General features: G+C 35.0%; 3 protein-coding genes across 3 annotated transcripts; 1 reads left to right on the top strand and 2 right to left on the bottom strand.

Annotated features, from left to right (window-relative positions):
• The first annotated feature begins 330 nt into the window (after positions 1-330).
• LOC120271448 (putative protein phosphatase 2C-like protein 44) lies at positions 331-1066 on the top strand. Its single transcript, XM_039278126.1, has 3 exons — positions 331-554; positions 663-796; positions 929-1066. The coding sequence occupies exons 1-3, from the start codon at positions 368-370 to the stop codon at positions 1064-1066; spliced, it is 459 nt and encodes a 152-aa protein (XP_039134060.1). The 5' UTR covers positions 331-367.
• Positions 1067-1115: 49 nt separating this feature from the next.
• On the bottom strand, positions 1116-9202 carry LOC120271447 (COP1-interacting protein 7-like). The gene is made up of 13 exons (XM_039278125.1): positions 8855-9202; positions 8194-8373; positions 7897-8017; positions 7765-7804; positions 7180-7235; positions 7006-7061; positions 6566-6718; positions 6056-6315; positions 4123-5714; positions 2872-3780; positions 2112-2511; positions 1552-1620; positions 1116-1450 (listed from the first exon to the last, which is right to left on the bottom strand). Exons 1-13 carry the CDS (start codon positions 8911-8913, stop codon positions 1383-1385), a joined length of 3963 nt encoding a protein of 1320 aa, XP_039134059.1. The 5' UTR covers positions 8914-9202; the 3' UTR covers positions 1116-1382.
• Positions 9203-11046: 1844 nt separating this feature from the next.
• On the bottom strand, positions 11047-14942 carry LOC120272270 (casein kinase 1-like). Its single transcript, XM_039279040.1, has 14 exons — positions 14852-14942; positions 14722-14762; positions 14346-14415; positions 14081-14229; positions 13820-13915; positions 13489-13559; positions 12925-12986; positions 12758-12821; positions 12587-12671; positions 12335-12461; positions 12108-12181; positions 11958-12018; positions 11737-11870; positions 11047-11662 (listed from the first exon to the last, which is right to left on the bottom strand). Exons 1-14 carry the CDS (start codon positions 14925-14927, stop codon positions 11363-11365), a joined length of 1410 nt encoding a protein of 469 aa, XP_039134974.1. The 5' UTR covers positions 14928-14942; the 3' UTR covers positions 11047-11362.
• Between the last annotated feature and the right edge of the window lie 9719 nt (positions 14943-24661).

Genomic DNA, 24661 nt, shown 5'->3' with positions numbered 1-24661 from the left:
AGATTAGGAAAGAAGCCAGTTGAGGAGAGTGGAGCTTTTTATAAGAGGAGAAAAACTTGTATGGGGTTTTCCCATGGGTTTTACATGGTTGAGAATGGTGGTTCTCTGGTTGCACAGAGAGTGGAAGTTGAAGGTTCAGATGTCTGGTTATTTGGAGTCTTTGATCAAAACATGGGAAATGAGATGAAAGATTACATGCACACACATCTTTTTGAAGAAGACATTAATCAGGTTTAGTTTGTGTAATGTGTTGTTATCATGCATATAATATATATTATATTGAGATTGAGATGGCTTTGTTTAGGATCAAATCTGGAAGAGAAGCAAAGAGGTGGTGAAAAAGGCTTTTATTTGCACTAAAAGGAAGATGTATGATGAGGATATAATAATTGGAGATGCTGGAGGTTTTGCAACTGTGATTGTTATGAAGAGTGACAAGTTCATTGCTGCAAACTTTGGAAAATACAAGGCTGTGGTGGTTTGTAGGAATGGTATGGCTTCACAGATTGGTTGGACTTATCAGATTATAGAGAGAGGTTGGTGGCCAATTTCAGGTACACAAATAAATACACAAATCTCAAAACTTGGTTGTAAGATTTTTTTTTTTTTTCTTTGGCTTTTGTTTATCTGATGATCAATGATATATTGTAAATTTTGGTTAGAATTGTTGCACTTGAGATGTTCTGTTGGGGAAGGAGATGAAAGGATTGGTAGAAGCTCTAGACTTGTTGTCACTGCCCAGAAGGTTGAACATAATACTAGCTTGGTGATCTTGGCCAGTCAGGGTGTTTGGGAGGTATTAATCCTTCTTCTCAATAAATAGTAGCTCTGATAACACATTGAATTTCAGGATTATATAATAAACAAGTGATTGATTGTCTGTAGTGCATATCCATGTTAGAGATTCATATGAAATAGCCAATTTCAGGTGATGAGAATTCAGGAAGCTGCAGACCTGATAAGTCACATAGAGGATGCTGAAACAGCAGCAGAGTGTTTAGCTGAGGAGGCAATTAACAGAATGAGCAAATCCACAATATCATGTATTGTAATTCGTTTCCATTGATAAGCGAAAAGATTTGCCATACATACAGATGATTCATTTACTATGAAAGTGAAACAATGTATCAGTGATAGTCATTAATCAACATAAGGTTTATTGAGAACCGATATGTCAAATATTAACGTCAAGAAGAAATGAATCTGGATAAATACAATATTGCACAACTGTTTACAAGAAATGACTTCCAATCAACCAAACAATCAAATATACAACAGCCTCATTTTTAAAGGAGATTTAACCGCATTGCACACATTAAGCAAGGGGAAGACATCCCCTACAGCCTCTCATAGTTTATGGTACTATATGGCAACAAGCAACCTCAAGCGACCACTTTTTTCTCACTGGTCTTAGTTCTGAAAGGGGAAAGGATGGAGAATGGACGGGAAACTGAAACACAAATCAAATGAATGAGAATGACTTACAAAAAATGCTACTGAGGAAGCACACAAAAAGTTTTCATAAGCATGTGAGGCATTTGTCTGTTTTACCTTTTAATGTACTGCTACTGCCTCCAACGAATGCATCATCTTGAGAAATATGATTCTTTGATCCATTAACTACAAAATTACAGAGATAACAACCATATATCAGGAGGTATAAGGACGGGACATGTGTTGCCTATCTGGAGTTGACTTCAATTCTAAAGTTTTATAGAGTTTGGCCTACTTCTCCATAATTGATAAGAATCAATCCCCCATTCTTATTCCATGAGAAAATAAAAAGAAGCATAAATTACTATCTGCTGATATTGAAACACTAAAAACTTTTGTTATTCATTAGAAATCTAGGCGACTGACTGTTCAGAGTGAGATCTACTACTTACATTCTCAGCATCTCTAATATACAGGCAAGCATAATAAAAATCAGTAATACCCAATCTTGTGATCTATTAGTAGTAGTCAGCATGGTTCACTAATCCTCAGGCCAGAATGGAGATGCTTTTTTAAATATATCACCCTATGCTTTCTCAATAATTTTCCATTTCGTTAAATATTTTAGCAGCTTAACATCAAGAATCATCTGGGTTCTAAGATAGGCAAGACATTACCATCAGCAGCAACAGCAGACAAGACTGTACAATCATCAACGGATGAACAATCTGATTCCAAGTTATGTTCACCAGAAGCTGAAGTGTGGTTCTTCTTTCCAAACTTGAATAGCTTCCTTAACCCTTTAGATGGCTCCTTACTGCGAGGCTTCTCAAAGATATCATGTATTTGATCTTCTGGAGTGGAGTTCAGAATGTCAGCAGGTACATGTGCCTTGGTAATCTCAAAACCCACTGACATCATTTGCTGGTCAACTACTGGCACTGTTTCATCAAGCAGATTGCCAATAGCTGGATTTTCCAGTGATGTAGCCCTTGCATAAGGGGGTTGATATGTTTTATCAGTCACATCCACTTCCAGTGATTTCTTAGATTCATCCTCTGCATTATCATGCATTACCTGATCAACACAAAATAACAAAGAAAGCTAAAGGTTAGCAAAGTTTTCATGGCTAGAAAATTTTTAAAAAATAAAAAATAAAAAAATCAGGTATTAATTTGGAATATCAAGCAAGTCTGCTTGTTCTGTTTGCACCATCAAGTAGAATACAATACTCAATTAAAGAACTAACATAAGTATACTTGATGATTCACAAAGTTCACATATGAGGTCACTCCATCTAGATCATGATTGCTTAAAAATAAAAGCTTTCTTATATTAGAAATTCGGCAATATCTACAATTCCTTACAAGAATACTTATTACACATCACATGCAAAAATTTCAATTATCATCTGATAGCTTGTTTTCTATGACATACCTTGTGGTTTCCCGGGTCAATTTCACCATTAAGAACAGAGGAAGTATGAATGGTTGCAAATTCTGAAGCTAACTCAACCGTTCCTATTCCATCAGACTCATCTTTCGTGCATACTGTTTCCTCTGATGGCAAAATTGCAGGAGTAGGACTTGACTCATTTTCAAGCATCATGATTGCTTTGTCTACAATTGGGCATTCATCACCATTGCTCAGCTTTGAGGTTTTTCCATTTGTAACCTTTGCTCCATTGGTTTGAGAAGTTAGAGAATTCTTGGTTCCAGTCACTTTCTGTCCTGCCTCCTTGTTGGCTGACACTTTCTGGACAGACTCTGAAGGGCTTTTCGAAGTCTTAATTTTTAGCTCTGGTAAAGTAGCTGACTTGGTTTTGTCTGAGTGCATAATAGCAGGCATCTTCTTATTGGGTTCATCAGATGCAGTCTTTTTGGGTGTTCTATCACTGCTGACTGATTTCTTGGGCGAAGCATGGCTGTTATTACTGAATTTGGGGTCCGATAGCCTTTTGGCTACACGGGAAGCTGCCTTTACTTCGAGACCAAGACCATCACTCTCTTTGTTCAGATCAGGCAATGATGAGACTGATCTGCTCAATTCATTCCCAACCACAGGAGTACCGAGATTTGGTTTGCTAGTTTTGGTGGTGGTTATGTGAGAATCATTAGACCCAAGAGATGTAGTTCTGCCAGGAAACTTTGCCATAGGTGAAGAGCTAGCTTCTATGTCATTAAACTTTGAACCTTTGTAAGAACCAGGAGAAACTTTTGCTGTTGGTCGTGCTTTTGTTTGCTGGGGTGTCGATGTGGACTGGCTGGGAACTGAACCACTTCTTGCAGCAATTCTCCTTTGTCGTTCTAGCTTTAAAGCTTCCAACCTTTTTATAGCTTCCTCTTCCTGAATGAGGAGATAAAGACATGAAACCCTAAAACAATCATATCAAGATTAAGAAATGAGTGTAAATGACAAATCGACATGTTATTGAGGCACTGTTAACTGTAATAAGACATGCAATCGATGAAATTTTTGTGATTTTATCTTGGAAGCTTTTCAATTTTCATGAGATTCTTCAATCTTGGGAAAAGATAAAAGCTATATATCCTAAATGATTTGATCAGGATTTTTCCCAACCTTCACATTATTTAAGTGAACATATTTCAATTTTCTGCTTTATAGAGTTTTATTTTTTTCCATTGACACTGGAAAACTAAGTTAACACAGGCACCCTGAAAGGCATACCTTTTCTTTCTTGAGTTTTTGAAGATCGGCTTTATAAGATCTTAGCTTCTCTGCGCGTGCCTGTGCATCTGCTAAAGGGTTTGGCTTTAATAATCTCCCTTTCCTCATCAAGTCCATCTTCCTTTTATCTGTGACATCTTGTCCAGCTCTTGGCTTTTTCTCCTTGTTTGACTTCATTGGCTCTTCTTTGGTGCTTGATTGGTCGTCTTCATGGTTGCTGGTGTTCACCTTAGCTGCGTCTTCAATGTGAATCTCCATGTCATAATCAATGGCCGGATCATAACCAACAGATTCGTTCTCCATTTCCCGTTCAGGCATCAAGCTCAAATCATGCGGTTCATAGTAGAACTGATCTTTTGGTTTACTTGATGAATCCTCACTTCCTTGAATAACATAGGGTAACTCGGAGTCCATTTCAAGGGGAGGTCTGTTGTCCACTAGAAGTTCCTCTGGGATGTCTGATCTAAAGGGAACAATGAAGGACTCATCCGTTGCATTATATGTAGCCTGCTTCTGCTTTTCCACGTGTACAGCATGCTCAAATTCAGTTTCAGCAAGTGGATCTGAAAAGCTTTTGTTGGTCAGCTGCTTTTCTGGCCCATAAACCATAAACTCATCATGAGCTGATGTCCGACGTCCACGTCCACCTTCAATTTCCTCGAACTGGGGATCAGGATTATTTTGTGTGTAGCCTCTTCCAGTAGAAAGTAACAGCTCATCGGTTGAAGAAATTTGCTTCAGTCTGCTTGTTATCCCATCAACAACCTTCAAATCTTGAACATTGTCAGCATCTCTTTCAGGAGGAAGAAAGGGATCATCACTAACTTTACTCTCTTTTCTCCTCATAGGAGGCTCTTGCTCACCTGAAAACATGCCTCTATCAACATTGCTTGTCTTCTCTTCATCTCTCATTAGGAAACTCTGGAACACTTGCCAGCTTCCAGAATCAGCACCCTGGCCAGCAGCAACTTCATCCTTGTCTTGTATGTCAGAAACATCTACGGATTTTGTTTGGCTGTTCTTTTTCTTTGACCTTGAAGAGTGCTTATGTTTCCTTCTTGGCGATTTATCATGCTCACTATCCTCCTCAGTTTCGGAATCAGAAGCTGATTCTGATTCACTTTCAGAGGTATCATATCTCTTTGACGTCCGAGTGGCTGTCTTCCCAGACCCTTTTTTCTTCCCTGACTGACCAGATCTTTTACGTGATCCTCGAGCATGGTACATCTCTTTCTCATCTTCAGACAAATTCCGATCACTGAAGTCCTTTGATCTGGCACCAGAAGCACCCACTTCCCAAGCCTCAGGCTCAGTAGTGCTATCTTTACTATCCATGGAACTCCTTTTTAGCCCCATTCTATGGGAGGTAGTATATCTAGGATCGTCCATTGGAGGATAGGGGGGTTGGAAAAATGGGGCACCGCCAGGATAATTCTGATAATAAGGCATGCTTTGCACAGGATATGGTTGAAACATGGGTGCACCTGGTGCAGAATGAATGGGCCACTGGGGAAACAAGGGGTGCTGAAACTGACCTTGGTAATAATCATGGGGTCCAGATGGCGTGTGATGATCATCAGGTGACCTTCTATCTGCCCATGAGAAACCTATGTTTTTAAAATGCATGCTTGCAAAAATCTTTTCTTCTGATAATAAACTTTCCTTATCTATACAAATTTAAACAAATTCTCCCCACCAATTACTGAAACTAACAAGATTTCCACAAGACTATAAAAGGTATATTTTCAGGCAAAATAAGAGAAGGTAAACCTTATTAGTTATTAGTTGACTTCACATCACACTAACCAAAATAAAAAGGGATTTTCACATAACAAAAGTTCTTAGGTAGAGCAGCATCATTTTTCATGAAGTTGCAGTAATTCTGATCAAGGAAATCATCAATTCTTTATAACCAACAATGACATCAATTCACCTTTGTTTTGACCAGAGTTGACCTCACTGGCATTGAGACCATCCTTTCCATTGCTCTCTGCACCCAAATCACCATTAGATATAGGCCATCCCTCTCCAAATTCTCTCTGCTTGTTGATGTCTCCAGATAATATAATGCCTGAGACATTCAAAGAGGAAAATTCTGATCGGGAAGACAATGCTTCTGCGGCCTCAATTTCAAGCCATTGTCCACTTTCATGTTTTACTTTCCACAGATCCATAAACCGTATGCATGCTTCCCTGTTAACAGAAGAAAAAAAATAGAAACAGAATTAGGAAACAGAGTGTAATTACAATTAAAATTCATGCTGCACTCTATACATTCCAAAATCTTCATACTTCCACTGGTCACTATGAATGATCTCAATATTCAAAAAATTATAATCCCAATATCTTTCATTTGGTTACCATACTTTGGGGCCAAACAAGCTGAAACAAATTTTCTAAATGCACTGAAGAAGCAAACTACTGCGAGAGATATCTTGCTTACATCATGCGTGTGGCCCCAAAGCACTCAGCAAATGATATCAACTGCAACATGTGATCCATGTCAAAACCAGCTGCTACAGCACGGGCAAAGGCCATGCCTTGTTCTTTCTGCAAGACGGTTTTGCGGGTCTCGAGCACTCTAAGAAGGTGAACTCTGCAGGAGAGCATAAGGATATTCATGGAATTATTATCTTAAAAAAAAAAAAAAATTACAACTGTGCATAAAGTGGAAGTCACTATCTATTAGTTAACATTAAGAGATGATTTTTAATTTTGGGCTCAAGATTCAGGTATCGTGTGAACTTTGCATCATTGGGTATCTGCGTTCCTCCTCTCTCTCCATAAAGCACGAAAAGAGAGAGAGGATTCTTTTTTTTTTTTTCCATGTATGTAGTGAATAAATAACATACACATTCAGTCAAAAGTTTAACTTGTGCATACTTGGAATTTTCTTCCTGTGCAATGGATCCATTTGAATCTGGTGCATGTGACCCAGGCTGAAAATTATGAAAACTAATTAGTTAAAATTCGCCCCCTAAAGACCAGTACCATAGTAAAAACATCATGCCTTTCATCTCCTTTTCAGAGCAAAAAAACCTTAACCTGGGATGGTACCTTAAATAGAACAATGGCCTTCTCTGCATCTGCAACATTGTTGGCGGACCTGCTACCTATGCATTATTGAACAATGTCAAAACCAACACCATAAAATCCAAAAAGATGAGAAATGAGAGATATGTTTTCATTTTTTAATTTTTTAATTACCAAAAAACCACTTTCAGGTTATTACACGAGTAAACTACGGCCACCACCCAGATCCTAGTCAACCAAAACCATCATACAAACTATCACGTCTTCAATGAACAAAGTGAGTTTATCTAATGTTCAAAGGTTCCCATTAGGTAATGCCAGCAAGGATATGAGTTTGAGATACAAACGAGTACATCACTCTCTTAAAAATGAAATTGGAAAAGATTTTTTGGACGAGAAAAATCTACATAATACTACTGGATGAAGGAAACCTACAAAATACTCCTGCCAGCTGATGCATACAACCTAAAAAAATCCCTCTTAATCCCATTACAGTGAACTCGTCAGAGGTAGGTGGTTTGATGAAAGTGCACAAGTTGGTCAAGAGAATGAGAACCCACTCAAAAAATATTATGAAGAGACTTTAAGAAAGATTATCATTATTAATACCTTCAATGGAATCAGTAGGTTTGGCTTGATGATTTTCCACCTGTCACAAGGCATAAAACGAAACATGCATTTAAGTTTGTTAATTAAACGGTCTATCTAAGCTCAGGCATTTGCAAATAGATTATCACATACAGCGGCAGCGCCAACGCTTTCATTGCCTTGAACGGTAATTGCTTCCTCAATCTGCACGATCTCAGACTCTATGGTGTTAACTCGTTCCAACACTTCCGGCGTACTCACGAACCGAACAAACCTAAGAAAGAACCCACATTTCGTTTCAATCGTTACAGCATAGCCTTCGTCTGGAAGCCAAGGATTCAAATAAGCAAAAACAGCTAGAAAATACAAGCACAGTAATCATATCCAAAGGAGCCAAGAACACAGTGATGGGGGTGTGGAGGAGCGGCGGTGAGCTAAGCTATGACAAACCTTTCAATGGTGCCCTTTGTAAACCATTCCGCATCCTTATTGGGGTCTGGTTCAAGAGTGATGGAATACCCCCCTTTCACAATCTGATCTTGAGCAGCCTTCAAGTGAGCAAGAAATGGGTTTAAAAGCCCAGATGCAACTTTCTCAGTCTTCCCATTAGAGATGATAACAAGATCACATCTGATAAACAGGAGAATGTCAATCTCTAATCAATACGGTTTCCGAATTTATGAATCCAAACAGTTTACTTGATGTGATTCCATTGATTTTATGTGGATCAAAGACCTTGAAAATCCAGAGAGAATAATAATTCACGCCAGATTCAACACATCAAACGAGATTTTATAAAAGAAAAAAAAAACCATTTTTTTATAACTTCCTCGAAATGGAACAGATCCAAGACAAAGAAACCGACGCATCTAGTGGTTCTTTAGATCAAAAAAGTAGAAACAAAACGGTGAATCACGAAATCGGAATTCACAAAGATTAAGCATCCAAGTACCTACAGACCCATCAAGATCTCACTCAATACTAAAGCAAGTATCAAAAGATTAATAAATAATTAAAATGCAAGAACCCTAGATGCGAACAGATCCAAGAACTCCACTCAAGAAACCAATCCTGAATCCAAAGAACAAGCAAAGGAGTGCGAAGAAGAGACCTGGTCCTCGTCGGCGTGAGCTGGAAAACGGCGGAGTCAAGCCGGACCTCCGACCTCATCGCGACACCACCACCTCCGATCCTACTCTTCAACTCCCCGCCGACGAGCTCGAGAGCTAATAATGGCGGAAATATAAGAAAAAAATCCAAGATAATAACACAGAGAGAGAATGAAAGGCAGGGAAAGCTCCAAATTTATATATATATAAAATCATAGAAAGAGAGAAAGAAAAAGGAAAAATAATAATTAATGGCGATTTAGCTTAAGAATAAAAAGAGTGAGAAATAATTATTGGAAAAATATAATAAATAGAGAGGAAAAAAAAAGGTAATGCTGGCAAATGGCTGGCGATGTGTGGGAACATGGAATTATATAGAAATAAATAAATAAAGAGAAATATTAAAATAAAAAAGGGTGATAGAAGAATCACGGGTTGGTAGGAGAGCAGTGTGCTTCAGAGTGGAGAAGGGAAAGAGACGAGGTGGTAGGAGGGTATTTCAGTCATTTTTCATTTGTTGCCTTCTCGCTTGCTGAGCTGGGGATTCCGCGCGGGATATTTTCGAATTTTAACATTATATGTATATATAATATTGAGATTATATAAATAAATTTAAAAAATAAGAAAGTTAATATTTAAAAAAAAATGTTGCATTTTGATGAAAAATTAAAGTAATAAGTCAACAGTGATTTATTTCTTATATTGGCGTTCATTTCAGGGAAAGTGAGGGAAGTGAGGGGAAGTGGTCTTATTTCCCCCACTTCTAGTGTTCATTTGTGCTGAAATGGGGGAAGTGGCACTTCCCTCACTTCCGACTGAAGTGGATTTTGAACTAAGCCCACTTCAGTATTTTTTTTACTGAAATGGGGAGAAGTGAGTTAATCTATAAAAACTAATTTATTTTCACTTCTAAAGTATTTTTTGAACTCATAGAACTTCATCCAACACTTAAATTTTTCGGTTCTATTCTCACTTTCTAACAAATAAACACAGAAGTCCTAGAAGTGATATCACTTCCCCCCACTTCAGAAAAGTAACACTTCCCTCACTTCCTGACTTCCCCTCACTTACAGTGAAGTGAACGCCCAATATATAATTTTTTTTTAATTTCCGAAGTTTCTTGTTCAGTGTTGTGTACCGGATCAGCAATAATTTTTTGAAAACTTAAATGTGGAAAATACCCTTGGCTCATGTTGACGTTGGAGCCCTCACGACAGCTACGGTTTCTAGTCGTGGGCCCCCACCCTCAACCCTCTCAGTCTTGATTAGTGACCTTAATCTTGCCGCTATTAACGATAATACCCCTTAATGCCGTTGTCGGCCAAGGAATAAATCCAAACCGCCCAGCCAATTAGCCCACTGATTATTTTCAGCAAATTTCAAATTTTGAATAAATCCAATATTTAGCATATGAAAACATGGGAAATTATATATATATAAAAATTATAAAAAAAAAAATTCATAATGTATGTGCTCTTAATTAAAACTATAAAGTGGGATTTTTTTAGTTATATTGTATGAAAAAGTGAAAGGTAGTTATAGGCTTGCTTGTCTTTTAAGGTCCGGAAACTAATCATATGCTGCTTTACCATGCCTTTTTCTTTTTAACAAATTTGTTTAAAAAAAAATAAAATAATAAAAGCAAGTTTATTTACAATGATTGTTCATTCATATGATGGGAATATAAACTTATTCCTATCTATCATCTGTTAGTGTTGGAATGTTCTCTGGTTGTCTGCTGACTACCTCTCACTTCACTTGTAACTTATCTCTATTGTTCTTCATTTATGATACTTGTGTCTCATATATATATATATATATATATATATAAATGACTTTTTTACTTTTATTGTTGTTGAATTTTCAGGCTTTGTGATTAATAGTGTTGTTGGGTGTCTGTTGGTGTGTCATTCAAGCAGATGGTGATATGATGCCTGAAAATTGATGGGTATTAGGAGTGGAAAACTTTATATAAAACTATGGTATGAGTTTTCATTGACATGTAAGATTGACTGTGTATTGAGAGATTCATGAAAATGCAACTAAAAATGGCTGACTATCAAGTGGGGTATGATTGCCAGCTGAAGACAACCTGCAAGTATATACAAGTTATAATTCAGTTTGGTGTTGTCTTTGAATGCCAGCCTGTTGTGTGGGTCTTCAGACAGTAAAAAATTTCAAACAAAGAACCAACTTTGAACATAAACAGTTCATTTTATTGGAATAATAATAATAATCTTCATACAAACAGTCATCCCAAAATGGGCTGTTGCTCTTGTGCTAGATATCTAAGATTGCAATAAGAGCCTCAAAACCAAGAGATTTACATGGAGTAATAGTATTTATTCGAAGAAAAAATTGCAAAGTTCGAGTATGATGTCTTCTGGTTTATTATTGCATAAGCCAGTTGAGTCACATTCATTTCCGACGAGTTTCTAGGTACTCCTCGAACGAATGGCAACTGCTTGAGAGATGCTTTCTTGCTAACTTGTATCTTTTTTTTTGTTTAATTATTTTCTTTTGTCTGCATTGAGTGAGAGGAGCTCAAAAGTTCGAAGAGGATTGTCGTCACGGGTCACTCTGCTTGTTGCATTGCGGGGGATCGATGATGACCTCAATTCAGTTCCAGGATGATGAGTCCTTTGGGCATTTGATGGCCGGCTGTGGCTGCTTGACACCAACCGGCTTGTCCTGTTGAACAATTGATCACTTGGTTCACCAGTTGAGCTTGGACGACCACTTGACATGACCACCCTCTTCGATAAGCTGCCATTTCGAGATGTTGAACGTGTCTTTTCTGAACCATGAACCTGAAGGAGCAATCATAGGAAAGAATTAAAATGAGTTGAAGAATGAAACTTAAGTTACAAGCAAGACGACATACATCCTTGGATGACATTGGTCCGTCTTCTTGGCCTCTATGTTTTGAATGATCACGATGGGGAGCTGAGCCTGAGACCTTCCTTCTACCTAATGCTTCAACAGCACCTGATAACTTTTCTCGAATCTCTTGTCCAACTGCCAAAAAGAAATTTACTTTAAGCTTTACCAAAAATTCATAATAACATATGATCAATTGTTAGCTCCTCAGGAATGATAACAGACCTGAATTTTTTTCAGCTCTTTCTTGTGATGGTCCTACAGCACCATTTGCTCGGCCACTTGGCTGTTGGAAAGGAAATAAAGAAAGTGGAGATATACAAACAGGAACAGAGAAAAGAAAGACAAAAAAATAATGAATATGATAAGTCATACCCGCGCTCTAACACCAGGCCTGGTATGGGGATACTTCAATAAAGTCCAATCAAATATATAATCATACTGATAACCTGAAATAACGATAATGATCAGTGGCAGATTGGGTTAAGTTCAAATGGGTGAAAATTACATATGAAGATACTTGGTTACAATCTGACTTCAACCAGCATGACAAATTTACAGGGGTTCAATGAAACAAACCAGACAAGGAAAGCAACAAGTACCTTCTCGAATAAAAAGGTCCCGGAAAAGCTTTTTCAAATAAGAATAATCTGGCTTGTCTTCGAACCGCAATGATCGGCAGTACTGGAAGTAAGAGACAAACTCCGGTGGATATGACTTGCACAGCACCTGAATTGCAATATTACATTATTCAACTAATTCTCATTTCATATCAGTTATAAAAGTAAATGGAGCACCAGAGATAATTCAATCTATTTGCAAAGGGATCTCAGGAAGGAAATAGTTCACCACACCTCTACTGGAGTAAGCATTTTCTTCTCACTTATTTTGTCGTACTTTTGCTTCTTAGTACCAGCTTTCAAACCCTGCCAGGGAAGGCTGTTTTACACCACAAAAAAACAGTTAAAACCTTTGACAAGATAAATACGAAAAGAAAAGATTCACACTTCTGAATTAGATCTTACCTTCCTCTCAAAAAATACATGAGCATATAACCTAGAGATTCCAGATCATCTCTCCTGCTTTGTTCTGCATGAAGAAATATGCAACTCATATGAGGACTACAAGATCTTGATATGAAGTAGAATGCTGTCACATGTCATCATTAGTTTGTGAGGCAATTTAGACTCACCAACTCCTAGATGAGTATTAACACTTGCATAGCGTGCGGTTCCTGTGAGGTTTTTGTTCTCCCTGCAGAAAAGCATTAAATATTCTCAGTAAATATACCCAAGAAAAGTATGCTTTGACAATAGTGCATTAAAACAAGCAGGCCGTTGGATTTCAAAACTAAAAAATTATTAACTCGCTAGCAGAGCAGTAATAGTTCAGTGACTGGAGAACTACCACCAGATCATTAAAATACTTGCTCACATGCATAGGACATTAGGCAACATTCCTGTCTACTTTAGACCCAACATAAATCAACACAGCATGGTTTATCATGCAGTGTAGTACTCTCTTTCATGTCCTAGAAATCTCAGCACTAGCATATTGTCATGCAAAGCTGCCTCATCATGGTTTAGACACTAGTTAAGCAGCAATAACATGTAAAACAAAACTAGATTGTAAAACTAGTTCAAGAACTGGATTCAAGTGAAAATGGAAAGCCAACATTCCAACTACAATATACTGATAAAAATGCAATGCTTCAAACAAGGTACACATGTGAGAAAAAAGGTAATATAAAACTCACCTGTAAGGTATGTGCTTATGAGTTTGAAGGTCCCTGTACTTCTTAGCAAGGCCATAATCAATGATGTAAACCTGAAACAAAGAAAAACTAAATCTCAAAGAAGAGGGCAATATAGCCGTCACTTTCCATATTGGAATCACAGCAAGCTGAAGTGCACATATTTAATTGAACCCGCAGATAAGAATGAATGTAAATAACTGCTAACTCGATCCAACCCAGAAAAAGGTTTGTGAATTGTGATATCTAGATTAAAATCCTCGTAGCATGAAGTATTGACGTGTAAAATACAAATGGCATATGCAATATGTACACCCTTAAACTTGATAGATACCTGGTTTGCTTTACGACCCAGGCCCATAAGGAAGTTATCTGGCTTAATGTCACGATGAAGAAAGCCTCGTGAGTGCATATACTCAACACGGTTTATCTGGAAAAGGGCAATACAGAAGACCATCAGGCATTCAAATTAGAATATACTTTCAGACAAGCAGAAATATTATTAAGACAATGACTATCAACTGAATAGATTTTTTACTACATCTAGTCTTTTGAAAAAACAGATTAGACAGAAGAATATGAATATTGTACTTACTAACTGATCAGCAAGCATCAGAACAGTTTTCAATGAGAGCTTTCTACTGCAATAGTTGAACAGATCTTCAAGGCTGGGACCAAGAAAATCAATAACCATAACATTATACTCGCCCTCCACGCCAAACCACTTTAAGTGTGGAATCCCAGCTTCATCCCAAAAACCAAAAAAAAAAAACAAAAACAAAAACAAAACAAAAATAAAATAGTCAGTGTGGTTGGTAAAGCAACTGTACAAATCATGCTAATAGAGATTGGTAACTCACTTCCTCCCTGAAGAAGCATATACAATTTTGATTCATAATGAAGCTGAGGATGCTTTGTTTTTGCTGATTCCTAAATTATCATAAAAAAGAAGAGCAAAATGAGGAACATGGAGAAATACTGAATAAGAAAAATACATAATTACAACGTAACTCTCAACTGTTGGATGAAACCTGCTACATGCCAAGTGCCAACAAACTAACATCCAACATCAAGACACTTTCAAGGCAAACAAAGATGTATTTTCAAGAGTTGTATTCAGTCTGATTCAATTAAAATCCACTAAAATTCAAGCAACCACACCAGAGTCATTACTAGACTCTCCAGAACGGAAATATTTATAGAAATCTCATTGATAGAATGATTTAAGTTGCCTACCAGTTTAACAGCCACTTCTTCTCCAGTCTGTACATTAACACCTGAACAAAATCAAGTGCGCCACATTGCATATAAAAAGTAATCAAATCATAAGCACAACATAAACAAAACAAACGCAAAGGAGATATACCAAGATACAACTCGCCAAAAGATCCACTTCCAATCTTCCTCCCAAGCTTAAATTTTCCACCAATGACATGCTCCATGATTCAAATCAATCTCTCTCAGCACACTAAATTACAACCTTCAACTTTCAAATTCTCAAAAAGTAAACAATGTACAGCACTACAACAAGAGATCCACAAAGCAAATCAATTATAGAAACACTTGGCTATGCATCTGCTCTGAGATTAGATCTCTAATGCTAAAAGTGGGAAACTTGACTAAAAAGTCCCAACTTTTTCTTTCTCTTAAGAAAAAAATCCCACCTTTTTTTTTTTGGTACAGACCCAAACTAAGAGATTGGAACCTGAGATTGATACTCAACTATCAGAAACTCCAAATGCTTTCATTTATCACATACATTGCCAGCAAATAAACTCATCTCAGAGTTTCCCAGTTCACAAGCTACACAACACCACCATACAACATCAGCAACACTCCAAAAGACCAAAAACATTAACAGCAAATCCACATAACTACCAAAACATCACCAAAACCTTCGCTATAACCAATCCAATCACACAAATAAGATTTCACAGAGAAAACCAAAATGCGAAGCCCGTGAAGAGCTCAAAACCACAGATTTCCGCACCAAAGGTTGAGGAAACGCCACGATGATGGGAAAATCAGGCAATGGGCATGCCTACGATGGATGAATCATGCCGGATTAGTTGCAGTAAAAGGAAAAAATGTAGATCTAGAGAGGAATAGAGAAAAACTTGGCTAATTACTCCAAAATTTTTCTTGTAACAAAAGTGAGAAATGGACTAGAGCGAGTGAGACGAGGAATGGACGGGGAGATAAATATATATATATTATTTATTTATTTATTTATTTATTATATAAATATATATAATTTATTTTCGGTATTTTATTGTTAAAAAAAATGGAAAGTCGTGATATTGCTACTCCCGAGTATAAAAAAATATCGAGGTAGCAGTCATGTCGTTTTGGTGCTACTCGGGATTAAAAACTTAAACATTAAATTATTAAAAATAATGAATTATTTTTTTATTTATTTATTTTAATAAAAATGTGATCCATTAAAAAATATATATTCAAAAATGAATAACTGAAAGAAAAAAAATTACAAAACTCCCATTAATCCAGTAAATCTTTTCATTTTCAATAAACCTGCCCCTTTTGTGTTTTAATTTATCATCTTATCATATTTGAAGATTATATTGATTTTCTTCTAATATGTTTTTATCTGTTGTGATGGATAACTATGTTTTTTTTTTTAAATATATATATATAATATGTGATTTTTTAAAAAATATGAAAATTAGTGAAAAACTAAAAATAAAATTTTGAAATTTAGTTTTAATTTGTTATATTCATAGTAATCAAATCTTTGTTTGTTAGTTGGTTTCTTTCATTAATATAATTATATTTTTCTAATTAAAAAAATAGATTAACAATAACTTTGTTAAAAAATGTTTGTGATTGTTTTTTTAAAATAAATAAATCACTAATTTATTATCGAAAAAATTTAAAAAATATATATATAGAATATAAACAACAAAGAAAAGAGCAAGAGAATAAAAATCTCATTACCACAGTGTGTGAGTGTTCAGTGAACTTCAAATCTTTATATATATATATACTTGACAAATAGGTACCATGAGCCCCCTCTCTCCTGATGTAAAGACTTAAATTATTTTTTTTATGTGGATTTTGGAGTTTGATGTTGGATACTCTCCGAAATTTTATTATTATTATTATTATTATTCATTTGTTGGTGAAGAATTGGTTGATGGGTCATTGAATTCATGACTGGTGGAGCAAACCTATTTGGATTGGTGGTGTGAAAATATCAATAAAACAAAATAATTAAATAAGGGAAACGGGGAAACGATGAAGGGCTGGCATCGCCGTGACGCTACCGGCCGACATGATTCCGACCAAGATGGGATTCCCGATCGCGTGCGTTCCGATGTCTCGCGATATGCGCTAATATCATTAAAATCCACCAACTTTAGCCGTCCAAAGCATGGGTCCATGCTCTAGGAAATCGTTCCGATTGGGATGGACGGCTCAGATGATTTCAGTTAGGTTTATCCGGCGGTGCATTGTAGCTGCTCAATTATTCAGGTTTAAGAAAACCCCGACAAATAATGTGGGAATGGACGGCTGAGATCACATCTAAATTGCGCGGATCTCGTTTGTTTGGTTGGATGGATTTAGACTTTGCATTCAATTTGAGGGTTAAATCCAAATTTTAAAATTTTAAAGAAAAAAATTAACAAAATTAACTAAATAAATAAATAAAGACCCACATTTGACATTCTCATTAAATAATAAAAAAGAACAGTGAGGTAAAAAAAAAATTATTGGGCCTAAAGGTTGGGTTAGCCTTAGCCAACAGAGCCCACATACTCAAGGTGGGTTTCTTTTTGGCATTGGCCCGTAAATCAAGTTCTTTCTCTTTTCAAGTTTTTTTTTTAATTGCTAATAAGCCAATCAAATAATCTACGAGTTTCCAAACCCATCACATAATGGAAAATTGAAAGCAAACCATCATCATCATTTATTTATTTATTTTTTTAAAAAGATAGATAAACGACTCATTCATTTCAAAACAGATTCTTTTTCTTCGTCTTTGAGAAAGCTAGATAATTATTTTCATTAAAACAAGAAATTATACAAAAATATGAAAGACAAATTATGCAGAGAGAGAACACAAAGTAAAGGGAGATCAAGTCGACCCGTTTGATATAATTGAAAATAACAACTTTTTTTGAAAAGCAAAGGGAGTGAATCATTTTCACTCATTTGATTTTTTAAAAATAATTGGTCTCCTTGCAATCATTTTTTTTTTACCATGAAAAGTGATTCACATGGGAGTGGTGTGAAAGTGATTACAACATTGTGGGAGAAAGTTTGATAATTGTTAAATTATTATATTACTTTCTTTTTAAATAAAAATTCTTCTTTGTTTTTTTTAAAAAAAAACCCTAACACATTGTTGGATAATATCAATCATGACAATATTAAATTAAACAAAATTGGGCAAAAGTTGAGGAATAAATGGTGGTTTTAAGTCATATATATTCTTTTTTGAGTGTATTAAAAAATATATTAAAAACTATATTTAAAAAATTCTAGAAATACTTTATGAAAAAAAGATTAATTATTATTTGGACTAAGTTTGTATATTATTAGAGATTATTAAAAATCCACCATTTATAATTAAAATAACTAAGGGTAATTAATATTGACAATAAACATAACTTTACATAGCAAATGCAATTTATACCAAATAAGGGAATTAAATTTGCATGCAATTTAATTCCAATTTTTATTACATATACCAAAATTGTAATGTTACTTTACTGAGAAAGTAATTGCATGCAAAATATTTCCCTGCAAAAGCTTTACATACAATTGCTTTCCTTACAAACTACTAAACCAGTCCAAAGAAGAGAAAAGGGAGGGAGACAGCATTAGGAAAATTTATAATAATTAGGTTATTAATAAAATTATTATTATCATGTATTGTTGTTCAAATTTGAATATTTTATTTAATTAAAATATATCTTAAATATAATATATCGTGTATTTTATCATGTTATCATTTTAAACACGTTTGTATATTTTAAATTATTATTATTATGTTCTGTTGTTCAAATTTAAATATTTTATTTAATTATAAAATATCTTAAATATAATATATCGTTTATTCTATCATGTAATCATTTTAAACGTGTTTGTATATTTTAAATTTGAATATCTTATTTAATTAAAATATATTTTAAATATAATATATCTTGTATTTTATCATATTATCATTTTAAACGCGATTGTATATTTTAAATTATTATTATCATGACATGTTTTTTAAATTTGATTGTATTATTTAATTAAAAAATATCTTAAATATAATATATATATAGTGTATTTTATCATATTATTATTTATTAATTAATTTTTTTAAAAATATGGATAAATCACTTCAATTAAAAAGAAAGGAGAACAAATATAAAATCACAATCTTTCTCATATTATTATTTATATAAAAAAAGAAAAGAAAAATCCCTGCGCCTTTGTATTTCGTTATCCTATTGATATGATAAGATTAGATACTCTATAAAAGCATCAACAAGAGGCCTGAAACCCTAGTCGCTCTGGCCTCTCGCTTTGGCTTGCAGTGAGAATTTATATCAAGAGCCGGCGCCAGATTAAGAAACACACCTCTACTTCTCATAAGACATAAAAGAGAGTAAGCATCCTCTATTCTATTCTCCTCTCCTTCTCCTTGCACAAACATCTTATTAACATAAAGAGACAAGCAAGCCTAGCCCTGTCCGTCCTCGATCGCATCTTCTCCACCACAATATGCCTCCTCATCTTATCAATGTTTCAGTTGCTGATTAAGAATCTTCCCTTTGATCATATATATATATATATATATATATATGCCTTGGATTGTGTTTGTCAGATTGTGTACTTCTGATCCAGATGAGGAATTGCAGTTGGAAGTCAAGCTTTTTAAGAGATGGCAGGAAACAATATATGCATATATAATCCTATTGAAAGTGGTGGTTCTTCATATTTTGTTAGGATCTATGTGCTCGTCTCTTATTGATCTGCGCCTTCAATTTCTTAATTAGATGTTTGTGCAAGAGGAGGAGGATAGAATAGAATAGAGGATGGTTAGTCTCTTTTATATCTTATGAGAAGTACAGGTGTGCTTCCTAATCTGTCTACACATTCAATTGTTATAAATTCTCACCGCAAGCGAGGAGATGTTTAATGTTTATTATGATATAAACTCAATCATAAGATCTTTGTGCGAAGCGGGGAGGATGGTGGGAGATGCTACAGACAGGCATCATGCCAGATGAAGGAATCTACACCGCACTCATCAACTGTTATTCAAAGATGGGAAAGATTGTTAATGCTTTTAGATTATTGAAAAATCTATGTATATGATGGATAAATTTGAGTGGCGTTGATAAACGCCTTCCTGAATGTATTATTTGTCCAATTGTCCCCTCTTTTATTGTAGAATTTGAATAAAAAAGTGATTTTTAGTTTGGTAGATGGACTATTAAAAAAAGTATTTCTATATATTTTATTTTTGAATAAGTTAATGTAAAAGTAAGTAATTTTATATAAGTCAAGTTATTTGGCCTTCATTGAGTTATTATAATAATAATAATTTGTGAAAAGATTAAGGAAAATTTTTTATTTCATAAGGTTAACTTAAGAAGCTTTTAAAAATTTAGATGGTTGTTTGCTATTGTGAAAACTAATCCCTTATAAAATCAAATTTCTATTTTCAAGGAGATCAAATATCATGCTTGTGCATAAAATAATATATCTTTCGATTTGAATATTACCTTAGTATAATAACAGAAAGTTTAATAGAAATCTCTAGTAGCATGAAGCTTTGAACTAGTTATTCTTTGTGATAAAACCGGTATCATTATACACATAAACATTATGTCCTTTTACTCCAATCAAACACTCACCTAGCACTAATTATAACCATGTGCTATTCATTTTCATGAACTTTTATGAAAGCAACTCCTAAACTTTCAATCCAAGCGGTACCACTCCTAAGTTCACATGAATAAAATTCTTCCAGTGTCTTTGTCACTTTTAAGGCACTTGTTCTCAAAACTGAATTTCATAAAGAATTTTGATACTCAACCTTTTGAACAGTAACAATAAGTATTGTTAGCTCGGCCGATATGGTTTGTAGGTTTGAATAATACTCAAACACTCATAGAAATCATACACAAACTAAAACAAAAGGAGACACACGATATTGGTAACTCAGTTCGGCGTCAACTCGTCTACATCTTGGAGACTAAGCCCGAAGATAAATAATCCAGTAAAAGAAGTGAAAATATATAAGTACAAAACTTTTTGCTCAATCTCTAAAAGGTAGATAAGAAACCTTACTGGATTCTCTAATCCCCACTCAAGCTATAACTCAGGTCATTATCAATGATCTTAGAGTTACACAGCTTATATAAACGCCTCAACTTCCCAAATAAAGCCCATACCTTTTTTAGAATCTCCGCGGCTACTAACTTTAGAACCTTCCAAAATTAGCTGTTGTAACTCCTATTATACCCAACTTACAATAATGCCGACCTCCTAACTGCTGACTTGACTTAGTTCTGGTTCCGTTGTAAAGAGACCTCAAGACCCATCAATCTCCTGGTCATGCTTAGTCCAAGTCGATGCAGCCAGATCTCCCGATCTCGACTATCAACTACTAGCCTACCTCCTTTGCTTATCACCAAGTAGTCTCTTTGCAAGGGGCGCACGACTTTGTGCGTCTTCACAAAACTTTCCTAACTTGATCTTTATTTTAATCATGCTAATCATACCAACAATAGATATCTCTCCAATTTGGCATGTCTTCAATTATACTATCAAGGGATTTTAAAATCATACCAACAATAGATATGTCTTCAAATAAGTAACTTTTCAATCATTGATAGGTATTTTTTCAATTAACCTCTATCCATATTTAGTTTTCAATAAAATCTCCTACATATGGTCTTGATAAAATTTACCTTTTAAACCTAAAAATTACTTATTTCATAATTTTGGGTAGGGTTGCCACCACTGGTGGATAAATTTAAGAGTTTTAAACCAATCACTCTGGATGTTGATTTTACTAAATCTCTTGTAAGAGTTAGTGAAAGGATCAACCAAATTCTTATTAAATTTCATAAATATGAGGGAGATAATTCCATCTTTAATTAATTTTCTCACATAATCATGTCTTAAGCTCGTATGTCTAGACTTTCCATTATAAACATCACTATATACTCTTGCTAGAGTGGCTTGACTATCACAAAATATTGAAATTTATCTTAATTATATTATTTGAAGTCAATGGAATTTCTAAAAGAAAATCCCTCAACCACTCAGCCTCTTTTCATGTTTCTGCCAAACCAACAAACTTTGACTCCATGGTCGAATGAGTTATTAATGATTGTTTTTTAGATTTTCAACAAATTGCACCACCTCCTAAGGTAAACATCTAGCCTGCAGTAGATTTGCTATCTCCCAAATTCGATATCCAACTTGTGTACCTAGACATTTTGAATATTGTAAGGCAAGGTCGTCAGTCTTTTTAAGAAAACCAAGAATTCTACCAATAGTCTTCCAAAATTCCAAACCAGGGTTGCTAGTAAATCTGCTTAATTTACTAACAACAACCGCAATATCTATTTTAGTGCATTGCATGCCATACATTAGACTTCCAGTTGTGCTTCTATACTCTATTTGTGCAACTGCTCTTCCATCATTTTTTACTAATTTGGCACTTGGATCATATGGGGTGTTTGCCCCTTATATTTTTAAATGATAGAATTTATTCAACACTTTTTCAATATATTGAGATTGATTTAATACACAACCCCACTATTCCGTTTTACCTTGATTCTCAAAATAGTATCAACTTCTCCAAGATCTTTCATGTTGAATATGAATTAAAGATAGAAACCTTTTTGTTTTTATTACACTTTTCGTATCATTGCTAACAATTAACATGTCATCTACATATAAACAATAAAACAAACAATTACTATATAATCACAACAAGATTTAGAATATATATATTAATTTGTCAGCAACATTAGAATATATTAATTTCTTATGCCAACTCTTAGGTGCTTGTTTTAAATCATATATATAATAATTTAATTAATTTACAAACTGTAGGGAGAATACAAAGAAGAGAAAAGGAAGGAAAACAGATTAATCGAGATGAAATGTCACCAACATAACATACCAAAGCAAAAGAAAAACAAATAACAAGAGGAGACGGTGATGGTTCGAAGAGTGTCTACCACTGTGAAGTAGAGATATCAGTTGCTAGAAGCATTTTAAAGTGGGCCGCATTTTAAATATGTGATTCATACTACTCAGAGATTAAGTGTGACGCTTTTTATATATTTCTTAATAAATAATTTTGCACAGAAGATGATAATGATGATGATGAATAGAGGAAGTTTATTGATGGTTCCGGTGGGGGTGTGATGTGTTAAGTTCACTCAAAAACTCACTCAAAGATCAAACACTCACACACAATCAAAACAAGATAAAGGAGACAAGCAAATTGGTAACCCAGTTCGGCACAACCTTGCCTACATCTGAGAGGCCAGGCCTGGAGAAACAATCCACTAAAAGAGGTATAGGAAGAAGGAGTACAACACTCACTCACTCTCTCAATACAAAGAATATCCTCTCAAGATTGCCCGACAGCCACACTAGCTCTCAACTCTCACGAAAGAGTACTCTCTCACTGTTTGGCTCATCCTAAATCTTCAAGTAGGATCTCTTATATAGACGCACCGACGTCCACAAAGTTACCTCTTTTAGAATTTTCTGCGGCTTCCTAACTTGGACACCTTCCAAAGTTAGATGTTGCAACACCCAGTTATAACATGACCCACCTTACTGAACATGACTGAGTTCTAGCCAGATGCACCCGAATCTGCAACCTTCAACCTCCTGGTTCCTTCAGTCCGCCTCGTAGCAGTTGACTCGACCTGAGCTCCTCCTGCCTGTAGCTGCTTCCTTCCTCAAGTCACTTCAGAAGGTCTCCATCTCCCGGGGGATGTGCCCACCAAGGCACACATGACCATCTCACCAAAGATAGCCACCGAAGATCTCTCGATCTTCTTTCCAAACTTGGCCCAAGTTTGGTCTTCCAAATGATCTTCTTTTGGCACATGAAATATTGTTAGTAAATTGATCTCATCTTCATCCAAGTTTAGCCTTCAATATCTTCAAGCATGATCTCCAATCATCCATGCTTGGATCTCCAAATCTCTAATCATATCTCATGCAATCTTCAAACAATCTCCACAAATGACTAGTCTCCATGAATAGTTTTGCCCATAGATAGCTCCTAGATCTTTCTTCAATTAATGATGCTAAATATGGTTTTGATGATCTCCTTGGCTTGTCCTTACCTTATTTAGTTTGTGTCTTCAAATAGCTTCACACCAAACTAAATCTTTGTGTCTTCATACCAAGTTTAACTTGTGTCTTCTAATAGCTTCATACAATCTTCATAATCTTAAATACTTGCCAATGATAGAATATTCCTCTCTCTTCAAATAGATCTTTCTAAAAGGAGCTCTATAAAAAATATGGATTGTCATCCCGGATCTTACCAAGGATAGACAATCATACTTAAAATAAAACTTACCTTTCTTGAAAAGATCCTATAGTCTTAATGCACTTTCCAAAAATAGTTTATCATCATATGATTGTATTGAGAGGAATATCTACTAAATAAAATCTTCAACCTTGATCTTCATAAAATCTCCACCTTGATCTTCATCATAACTCATGACAACATCTTTTGTCACATCATCATCCTAGTCACATTTTCCTTTGATGAGTTATCTCTAGCCATGTCATCATTCTCTTGCTATGTCACACCTTCGCTTGTCATATATTGTCAATCCACGTCATCATACTTACCATTTATTATTTTTATCGCTTTTTATATTTGTCTATCTATATAAATATAAATACATACTTGAAGTGGAGAATATATACAGATTTACATTAGTGAATGCACTATGAAAAGTCTAATTTCTACCTGTCTTTGTCCAAAGTATCAAGCTAATTAATTAGTCATTACTTGCAATATTAATCTTTCTGCTTCTAGGACAAAAACAAGCAATAAATTAAATTAGACATCTTAATTTCATTGTTTTGTAGGATGTTGACGGCGTTGTTAATAAATATTCCACCGCAAGTGGGTTTGCTGCCACCAATGTCAAATGTGCTT

This window comes from Dioscorea cayenensis, chromosome 11 (genome assembly GCF_009730915.1).
Source record: "Dioscorea cayenensis subsp. rotundata cultivar TDr96_F1 chromosome 11, TDr96_F1_v2_PseudoChromosome.rev07_lg8_w22 25.fasta, whole genome shotgun sequence".
Taxonomy (NCBI): domain Eukaryota; kingdom Viridiplantae; phylum Streptophyta; class Magnoliopsida; order Dioscoreales; family Dioscoreaceae; genus Dioscorea; species Dioscorea cayenensis.
The sequence above is the reverse complement of the archived record's forward strand: the minus strand, read 5'-3'. Positions and strand labels throughout refer to the sequence as shown.